We start from the raw sequence: 10,492 nt of genomic DNA, 5'->3' as shown, positions 1-10,492 counted from the left end.
TTATATTTCACGTATGACCTTAACATTTGTCTGAGTAACAGAATCAGAGCTCAGAGGATGATATCGGATGTTCCAGGATTTCAAGTTGAAGGATGACTGAGAGAGCCGCTTGTTTCGATTGCTGCTATGTAAAGCAGAATGTGCCCAAGAATGCAACATTCTCCCCTGATCGACCAATCCATACTTGAGTCAGGGCTACTGCAAAAATAAAACACCCCCTCCCCGAAAAAAACATTTTTTTTTTTTGGAAACAATTTCCCAGTCAAGCCATTCTGCAAACAACATTGGCCTTAAACTGGTTTAATTGACTCTGATGCGGGTAAATAAACAACGATTAAAGAGCTCAATCGGGGGGGTGGGGTGGAGAGAAGATGATGGAAATTGATCTATTTTATGGTGCAGGATGTTGCATATCCAATAGGAATTTGTGGAAGATATAGCCCTTTCCCAGTTACTGCCCCGTGTTTGAAACGGGGGAACGATTTAAACTGGATATTGGTAACAAGGCGGAGAGTGAGAAGAGTTTCAATTGTGGAAAATGAATCTATTGTTCGTGTGAATTTTCACCCCTCCTGGCCTGCCATTCTTTTTTTTAGGAATATTCCAGACCGTGGCAACAGATACATAAACGGTGCAAATCACAGTCTTTTGAATGTACCGTCTCGCCGTTGTAAATGAAAGTTAGATGTTGGGGTGTGTGTTGTAGCTTTACAATGCTGGTAAGGCGCTGGAGGTAAAGGAGAGTCTCAGGCTCGATCGCCCGGTTCTGAATTGACAAGATAAAATGCGGCCTGTCTGATTGGCTTGCTGCTTGAAACGTCAGCCTGTTAGGCCTTGGCAGACCAATGGGCGGAAAGAGTAATAAAATATGCGCTGGATTATAATAAAGAAAAAAAAATATGACACTCTGCAATGGCAGTGACGTCAGGTTAGGAAGTAATTGTCGCCCAGTGCAAGCGAATAGTAGCAAAAGAGCGTGGTGTCTGGGAGTTACCCCCCATTGCATCTCCCCTCATCTCAACTTTCAACAAAGTTGACTAACTAGAGCCCGCACCGTGGAATATCCCAGTTTTTTTTTTAAAATTCCTAATGCATTAATTTTAAAAGTTTGTTTTCTTTATTTTTTTTAAAAAAATCAATGCAACAGTAGCTTTGTGTAGCAAAGTTTGTAGCACGTGTTAGATTGTATTTTCATTTAAAAAAAAAAAATTCTCTGATGCTTCAGAAGACAGCAAAAAAGAAACAGTTAGTGTGCACACACACACACACACACGCACTGATTACAACGCTTCTGATTTTGAACAGCCTAATCGTAAACTCAATTAAAGTCCTGGCTGGGATGAAGACTCTCTCTTAGAATTGTAGCCCACCGCGATGGAAGGATCCAGCGGGTCTAGCTTTGGAATAGACACTATTTTGTCTAACAGTTCCAGCAGCCCGGTTCTGGGGAACGGTGATTTTCGGCACGGTGACAGCAGGACTTCAGATTTCAGAAACCAGGCCACCCCTTCCCCGAGCTCGGAGATAGACACGGTGGGGACCGCTCCCCCCCTATCGCCGATCTCCATGGAGCACCAGGAGCGGCATCTCGCTGCGGACAACCTTCATCAACATCAGCAGCAAAGTTTGCAGCAGCCCCAACAGCAGCAGCAGCAGCAACTGGCAGCCGGCAGCTCTGGCCCCAGGACTTCCACCTCCTCTTTTTTAATCAAAGACATTTTGGGCGATAGCAAACCGCTAGCAGCCTGCGCCCCTTACAGCACCAGCGTCTCTTCACCCCACACCCCCAAACCAGAGGCTGAACCCTTCAGGCAAAAGACGGAACCCGAAGAGATTAAAAACCGGGACAAGCTCGACAAACGAGATGACTCTCAGAGCGACAACATCAAGTGTAACGGTGAGTGTGCCCCGTCTCTTGTTCTGCCCCATCTTCCCTTCTGTGTCAGGCAGACGCGGTGTTGCTCGCTTTTTTGGTAACTCACAGTTTGGTGGTATATGCTGCAGACGGACTCACTCTGCACACTGGCAGCTTTAGGTGGCATGGCTGGCTGGGTGGGTGGGTAGGTGGGTAGGTGGAGAGGGGGGGAAATTGTCGGGGACAGTTCACGGCACATCGTGAGCAAAATCTGAGACCTTCGTTCGAATAACACTGGGGAGCTTCAGAGGGTACCTTGGTGGCTAATGATGCTTATTTGTTTCGTTCTGGGGTTTTTTAAACATTTGGTAGAGCGTCTCTGTCACCATTGTTTATCCCTGTTTCTGCCGAGAAACTGATAGGAGTAAATAGACAGCAGCGTGTGTGTGTGTGTATATATCTAGATGTATATATGCATCTATATATATATATATATATCCCAAGCCTTTGCAAAACTATTGACACCGGGCAGTAATTGCGAGCCCACAGAATCCGGGAAGTATTAAATTCGGTGCTCATATCCAGGGAAATACCAACGTGTGTTTGCAAAGACAGATCAGGCCTACCTACCTCTTATTCGCTAAACGTTTTGTGATCGTATCCTTTCGCTTTTATCCGTTGTAATTATGATATGGGAAGTAGAGAAATGCACCCGCGGTCACTCACCCAACATGGGGATTATTTAATGCAGAGAATTACACGGAATTATCAGCGGTTTATCAATTTTAGGGCTGCAGGTTTTGCTGATTTTTTTTTTCGGAGAGGGGGGAGTGTACGGAAATTGATATAATTGGCCCTTTCTCCACGAGATTTAATCTGCTAATAGTTTAGAATGGCTGCTGTAACGAGTACACAACCCAGGAAAACGTGCGATTAAGAGAATGATCTTTTTTTATTAAATTAAATACTTAATCTGCTTTACTAGAAGATGATCACTTGCCAAACACTCCTAATGATACTTTATCGCCATCAAACATCTTAGCCCTGTTGTAAATTGTGTGTAAATGAAGAAAACTGGTCTTTTTTTCTTATAATTCATTCAGTGATTACTATTAGCATAATAGAGGGAGAGAGAGAAAAAACAGAAGCAGAGTCTGGTCTGGCGATTTTTCTACCCGAACCTCCCCAGTGGGTCAATTAGAGAGATTATTGTTCTTCCTGCAGGGGAGATCATTGAGCACCACGAAAACTGGTACAAATAGAGATGGATTGACATATCGATTTCTCAGCATTTCAGTAAAAACTCAAAGTTGACAAATAGTATCCGGAAATCTTTAACGCTGTCACCAGCAAAGCGCGTAAGATTCTAGAGACATCAAATCAGTTACAAGTCCAGCTCTTATCATATGAAGGCCGTTGGTTTAGAGTATAATTACATATATATATGTATATATATATATACTGCATTTTAAATACACAGGCATTTTGAATAATTAATAGATATGAAATCAGTATCAAATGTTGCTTTACAAATGCTATTAATTGAAACGGTATTAAAGGCACACAAATGGCTGTTTTGCACATGCAAATGATATGCAAAAATTGTGCAGGGAAATGGAACTTGTTCTCAATCAGGGTTGCACAGGATGCTCCCCCAAAGTAACATTTGTGTCCTGCTACCGGGCATGTGGGATTCACGCGCTGCGGTTCTGTCTCGTGCTAGGGACAAAAGAGGAAGGCGACCGCGAAATAACAAGTAGCCGGGAAAGCCCGCCCGTCCGGGCGAAGAAGCCTCGGAAGGCGAGGACGGCCTTCTCCGACCATCAGCTCAACCAGCTGGAGCGCAGCTTCGAGCGTCAGAAGTACCTGAGTGTCCAAGACCGCATGGACTTGGCTGCGGCTCTCAACCTGACAGACACCCAGGTCAAAACCTGGTATCAGAACAGGAGGTACGTGAGGCGCCCTGATCCCAGTCACTCTCTCAGCAACCCCCCCGGCAAATCTGTGCACGGCAGCAGCGATGCCCTGGGTGCAATCGGCGAACGCCCGCGCCGTCCGTGTATTTCTATAAACTTGTTACATACAGATGGCACACACTCTGCCAAAGGATTTCTTTCACCCTCAACCTGAATAGTGTGCACTGTCACAGCAATGTTCACTATTGACAACTGGAGAGTTGCACGGGCACTGGGTAGCTATTGTGCACAAAACACACTCACACACACAAAAACTGAGGAGGATTTCTTTTTGCAAAGGGAATGGGGGTTGTAATGGTCACCTATAACTGAAGGAGACCATGAACAGTTCCAAGATTTTTCCATTCAGTTCCCGTCCGCTTCAAACTTTTCAGAATCTCCATTAAACGCAGCCGCCGATAAAGTCCAATTCTCCTGCTTTAAAATTGATCGTTGGTTTTTAATTTTGAAATGATCTTATTGGATGCATTTTATATATTTTTTACAGAGCAGTGGGAGACAGTTTCGACTGGGGTTTACCACCGCAGTTTTTTTTTGTGTGTGTGCGGTCTGATTTGTGTTCTAGACGCTGTTGGCTTTTTTAAAAAAAATAGTTTAATTTTGAAATGTTCTCAAATTGAACTTCAAATGCCTAATATTTCCGGCTACCGCAGAGAAACAAAAGGCGGGTGGGGGGTGGGGGGGGAGGTTTTTTTTGACCGAAGGCAGTGAAGCTTCAGTTAAAAGACAACCGCAAACTCCAAAGATCTTTATCCACCTTTGCCCACGGAAAACGGATGCGAAATTTTTGCATTCAGCAGCGTTGAAGGTAACTGGAGTTGCAAATGGGCGTCCAGTTGCCATCGATGCCACAGTTTTTCTGTCTCATTACATACAGTTCCCAACCATGCTAAATCTGTCAGCAAACATTAACATCAGCAGTCCCCAAATCCAAACAGGGTTTAGTGCATTGTACTTTTTTGTTTTTTTAAAAAAAAGAAACCCTTTAGCATTTTATTCCGTTTCGTTTTTATTAATTGCGTTGCGAGGCGGGCTTGCGGTCTGCAAACATTTATCCTCCTCTCTATTTGTATCTGAGCTATAATGTAGTTCCATCTCATAGACTGTAACCTGCAGTAACATTTTATAATTCTCCTGTACTAATTTGGCTTGTAATAAATTAAAAGTGTCAAACCGCTCAAAATAGATTAAATGCTAAGAACGACTTGTGAATTGCGAATATCTGTGCATGTTATATATATATATATATATGTATGTGCGTGTGTGTGTGCACCAAATTGTTGTTAAGGATAATTTAAAATATTCAGGACCATTCTAATTATACAATCGATCGACTGCTTCGATTCTGTACAAATATATTTGAAAACTCCAAATAAATTCCATTGCTGGAGATTTAGTTTAGTCTCTTGTATCTTCCTTCATCTCACCTAGGGATTATTTGTACTGTGCGATTCCGCAGCTTCTCCTCCAACTAATACATGTGTCTATATATTTTTTTTCTGTATTATTTCTGCACTATTTCAGGACCAAGTGGAAAAGGCAAACTGCTGTCGGGCTGGAGCTACTGGCCGAAGCCGGAAATTATTCCGCTTTGCAGAGAATGTTCCCATCTCCCTATTTCTACCACCCGAGCCTGCTGACTAACATGGACACGACGACAGCGGCGGCGGCCATGTACATGTACCGGACTCCACCGCCTCACCCCGGACTGCAGCGGCCGCTCGTCCCGAGGGTCCTCATCCACGGGCTGGGCCCGGCCGGACAGCCAGCGCTCAATCCCCTGCCCAACCCTATCCCCGGAACACCACACCCCCGGTGAAAAGACAAGAGGGTGGGGTGGGGAAAGGTGGGGTGGTGGTTGGGGTGGGATGGGGGGTGGTGGGTGGAAAAAGGGAGGGAAGAGGAGGTGGGTGAAAACACACAAAAAAAAACCAGACTGGAGAACAACAAAAGCCGCTATGAAGGACATAGAACGGACTCGGCTGTAATGTAAGAGGACAAAAAAAAAGGAAAAAAAATAAGGTGGATGGTAATGGATTTGAAAACTTTGCACTGATTTCTGATGGACCTTTATATCTGAACGTGGCATGCACCAGAATAGTAAGAAGTGTACATTTCGAGGACTGGGTGATTTATGCGTATTTATTGTTTGTCGTCACACAATCCCGGGTTGAAAGTATATAAACATTAGTACAGTACATACAGAATTTTTTTTTCGCTCTCATTTTCATGCAGTCTTTTCAATCAAATAAATACTTAGATCAAGTAAACTAGTGCTTTATTTTGTAGTTTGCTTCCTGTCTTTTAAGATACGCGTAAAAAAACAAAGGCATTTAAATAGGAGAATGCATTTTAATAACACATGTCTTAATTATTTATGGAAAAGTGTTGGGAAATGAAAGGATGTAATTGGGGCTGCTGGCGAGATTTGATTTTTTTTTTATTAAGGAGAGGCAGCGCCAAGTGGAAAGGGTCCAGCTTTGCTGTAATGGCTAATTGAAAGTTGGGCTCAACTGGTTTACCCGGTGCTCTCTACAGGAATAATCCACGGGCTCGACTTCATCATCCGCCGAACACAATTGGCGTTGGGTCGAAATTTGCGACGGAAGAGAAGTTCCGCTTTTCAGAACAGTTGTGTACAGCGAGCCGGCTGTTTCCTCCAACCCCAACCGGTCAGCAAAGTGTTAAAAATGTCATTTTTGGGGAGGGAATCTTCTGATCCAGATATGGACGGGGTTATTCATCACCGCGCTGGTTGGAACGGTTTTGTTCGGTTTACAAAATTTCAACAGCTCCAGCTATTTTTTAAAGTTTTATATTTAGATATATATATATATCTATCTATATTCTATGTATGTGTATATAAATGTAAGGATGTTTACCATGGTGGCTAGCGAATATCGTATGGGTATTCTTTTTTTCCCCCTCTCTGAATACTGAACAGCGCATCATAATGGATGGTCTGTTAGCCTGCCTGGGAAACGGGAATTTATCCCAGTCTGGCAGCTGTTGTGGGGAAGCATAACGCTTGAAAGCACCGGCTTCGCCAGACAGCAGGCGTAAGGCAACTCAGCGTGAGCAATTGGAGCTAAAAAAAGAAACCCAGGGCGAGCATCTTCAATGCGAGAGATCGGAGCCATAATCTCACCTACACCCTTACCTAGTGTGATCTAAAGGGGACGACGTGGCGATGACAACCAAAAGCTTTTAGCCAACCTCACTCTCAGCTCATCAGAAACAATGTCTGATCTCGCCCTAATGCGCGACGATAAACCTTCAGCCTCCTTTTTAAACACTAAAAGGACAAAATTAAAGTCATGCTAACTTTAAGTGCAGCTAGCGAAACTTTTCGAACGTCCGTAGACGTTTGATAAGCAAATGATTTCAGATATGACTGATGGCAGGTTAAAGCCAACGGTGAGCATTAATTGCAGCCATTGGACGTTACCCGTGAAGTCAAGGTGCGACCTAACTACCCCCACCCCCCCCCCCAAAAAAAAATCCAAGAAGCCCCAATGTCCAGGAATTTCCTTAATAATAAACCACTAATATATAATTTATCAAAGCGCACGGCGCCTACTGAACAGGCTCGCAAAACAGGATTTCCATCTGGTAGCGCCCCTCCCAGCAGTCAGGTTTTGTTTTTTTAAATATAAAAATAAAATTCTCAGGCTTTTTTGGCTTGACCTACTTAAGCGTCAGCAGCCGAGCTGGGCTGCTGGCAATTATAAAGAAATAATAAAGTTACATAAACATTAATATACACTTGGAGAGAGAGAGGGGGGGGGGGGGGGGGTGGGGGGTGGGAAATGATCACTTCCCCTTGAGGTTTGCCTTCGCTTGGTGTTTTCATGTGAACAGGCTCCAGAATGCGAGGGCCTCGGGGCACATTTGTTTTGGCTCCATAATTGGAGAATCATTTGCTGATTCCTCCACTAATAAATTCGCGTTAAAAACAAATTGACCTCAGCGAGGACCTAATGAAAGGGAATAAATGGCGCAGCGACGCCCACCTCATTTTCCCCTCACTGACTGAAACCTTTGCAATCACATCGTCTCTGTTGGGGGGCGGTTTGTTCAATCGCTGATCAACCGGCTTCCACTTATTTTCTGTAATTAGAATTGACGTGCCCAGATTGTATTAGTTTAAAGTTTGTGATGTGGACAACAATCATTTTCAGACGAATTGTTTTAATAAGCCGTTTTTTTTCTCTCCTGCTATTAGTAACGAGAGCTGGAGCTTATCAATTCGAATCAATCAAACCAGAGGGTTGGAGAAAAAGAGAGAGGGACAGGGCGGGCGGGGACCGCGAGGGTCTGATTTGAACGACATTCTTCCCTTTTAACCGGGCGTAGGGCTAAATGACTGTTCTTACAGCTGACCTGACTTAGGGGCTGTGCTTGATTTATCCCTTATTTTGTTAATTTAGTTAATTGTTTTAACTCGAAAAGAGTTTAAATGACTGTTCCTTTCGCCAAAGCTAGACATATATCAAAACCAGCTACATTAGCTCCAACTTTCCATTACTTTTCCGCTCCGAGTGTAAACAGCAGCGATACCGCATGTAACAGCCCCAACTGGATCCTAGAGATTCCTAAACAATACTGACTGCTTGACCCAGATTCAACTGGCGATTTTAATTCCAGCGATACAAATCATTTGAAAGATTTGCCGCGAGTTCAGAAAATTGCTCAATGTGTTTAAAAACTCATGTATCTAATTACACAATCAATTGGAAAATGTCAACTTACATCCCATGCTTGTATTTTGCTTGTGCCGTCTAAATAATGTCGTTATTTTTAAAAAAAAAACTTTTAACAATAAATCCTCGGAGGAACGCGAAGCTTTAATGAACCGCGCTTAATTAAAGATTTACATTTAAATTGGCGATTGAGTGCTCAGTCTCGGATTTTTTAAATGTGTAATTTTGATCACTCCCAATTATTATTTAATATAAATTTTCGAGCTGACTTTGTATACGGGATAAGTTGATGCTGGGCTGACCTATGCCTACCCACAGATTAATGCACTAAAATTAATGGTCAATTTTCGGAAATTCAGGTTTTCTAAAAGCTCCCACTGTCAAAAATAAAAAGCACTCGCAGAGTTGAGCAGAAGGTCATTTGCAAACGTTGATATGATTACGGCGACGGTTTGGTGGGCCCCGTGTTATGCCTCATAAACCTTTGTTGGATGTGCTCTAATCCTGTTGTTCGACAACTTGAGACTAACGCTCAGTACGACCGACAGATACTATGTGCCTCTGTTTTTAGTTTACACTGTACGACCCTTCACTTGACTGTTGGAGGGGGGGAAATTAGATAGTCCAGAACTCCTGTCCCCATTTTCTACAAACACTTAATGTGTAACATCATAATAAATCTAACGTGAATGAATGAATATAGTAATGGAATAATGTTTATAATCCAAATTTTAATAGCTGAAATAAATTATGTTACTTGACATGCTCTTCCTGTTTGATTCATTCAGTCACAAAAAGCTAATTGCTCTATCCTAGCGCCACTGTCACTACTTATATCCAATATTTACTTCAGATGTTCCTATTGACAACAAGGCAGGTACACTGTCAAAATGTTTCGCCAATTAGATTAACCGTATGTTTTGTTACTAAAAAGTATTCGTCTCTCCAACGGTTCACTTTCAAATGAAAATACTTCAGCCAGTTAACCATTTTGTGCAAACCCACAGGGTTTTTGAGCCCGTGTTTATATTGTTGATTGCAAATTAACTGTTTGTACCCGATTATTTCTTGACCAAATTGAATAACAAGGTTCTCCTTAAAGCCCCTTGAGAAAATAGGTTTGGTTATACCCTCTGTAATTCAATTGTGCATTAGCTAACTTTGAAGTATTCAGAGAAAATACGGCATTCGCACGCGAGACAGTGTTTTAAAGCACTACACAATTTAATGTGTGCAAAAATGCACCAGCAATCACATGGAAAAATGATAGTTTCCGTAAACTCTGGCTATAATAGAAACACGCCCCAATAGCTGTGTTGATCTAGGTTTAAAAATGCTCAAATTAATATATGACTTTATATTAACAAAGGGTCGGGAAGCAAAGATATCAAAACTTCAATTTTACATAAATATTATTCCAAACAAATGTTTGTCCAGGGGTATCCGCCTGCAAGCTACAACAATTAAATTAAGACTCAAACTCTGAAGCGATTGCAACAGTCGTAATTATGATATAAGAAATATTTTTAAACGATCCAATGTGCACAACGTTTTGAAGCATGAAAATTAAGTTCTGGTGTTGCATTCTATTAAAAAGTGAAAACAGTGACGAACTTTGGCATTAACCTGGGTCTGCTCTTTGATTTGATGTTGGTTTTAAGAACTGTGACAAACTCAGAAAATAAACGATGTAATTGACTAGGCAAATACTTCCAAAGAAGGCCTGTTATTAATTTTAAAACTGCATATTATAACCCATCGTTCTCATTCCTGTGTTTTTGCCTTGGGGTGCCTGTGGTCAATGGATTGGCAACACATTCCTGTGTATTAGTGCCCTCTCACACTGTTTTAGAAGGTGAGATTGACGTTGTAGCATGGACAGTGATTCAATTCTTAAATCATCACTCTCTGCGCGTTTTGCCCAGTGACTGACTGGTGATAACACTCCATATGGTAAC

The 10,492-nt window shown here is 42.4% G+C and overlaps 1 protein-coding gene across 1 annotated transcript; it reads left to right on the top strand.

The window, feature by feature from the left end:
* The first annotated feature begins 1,374 nt into the window (after nt 1-1,374).
* On the top strand, nt 1,375-6,098 carry LOC144676358 (barH-like 2 homeobox protein). Its single transcript, XM_078536800.1, has 3 exons — nt 1,375-1,897; nt 3,579-3,804; nt 5,356-6,098. Exons 1-3 carry the CDS (start codon nt 1,375-1,377, stop codon nt 5,648-5,650), a joined length of 1,044 nt encoding a protein of 347 aa, XP_078392926.1. The 3' UTR covers nt 5,651-6,098.
* Nucleotides 6,099-10,492: the final 4,394 nt, after the last annotated feature.

The sequence above is a fragment of the Cetorhinus maximus genome, unplaced genomic scaffold (genome assembly GCF_964194155.1).
Source record: "Cetorhinus maximus unplaced genomic scaffold, sCetMax3.hap1.1 HAP1_SCAFFOLD_1542, whole genome shotgun sequence".
Classification (NCBI taxonomy): Eukaryota; Metazoa; Chordata; class Chondrichthyes; order Lamniformes; family Cetorhinidae; genus Cetorhinus; species Cetorhinus maximus.
This window is presented reverse-complemented; position numbering and strand designations above follow the sequence as displayed.

Bases quoted from the DNA above. Each gene is read 5' to 3' on its own strand.
- LOC144676358 (XM_078536800.1), top strand. From the start codon at position 1,375: ATGGAAGGATCCAGCGGGTCTAGCTTTGGAATAGACACTATTTTGTCT. The intron at 1,898-3,578 runs GTGAGTGTGCCC...GTCTCGTGCTAG, and splicing joins CGACAACATCAAGTGTAACG to GGACAAAAGAGGAAGGCGAC. The intron at 3,805-5,355 runs GTACGTGAGGCG...GCACTATTTCAG, and splicing joins ACCTGGTATCAGAACAGGAG to GACCAAGTGGAAAAGGCAAA.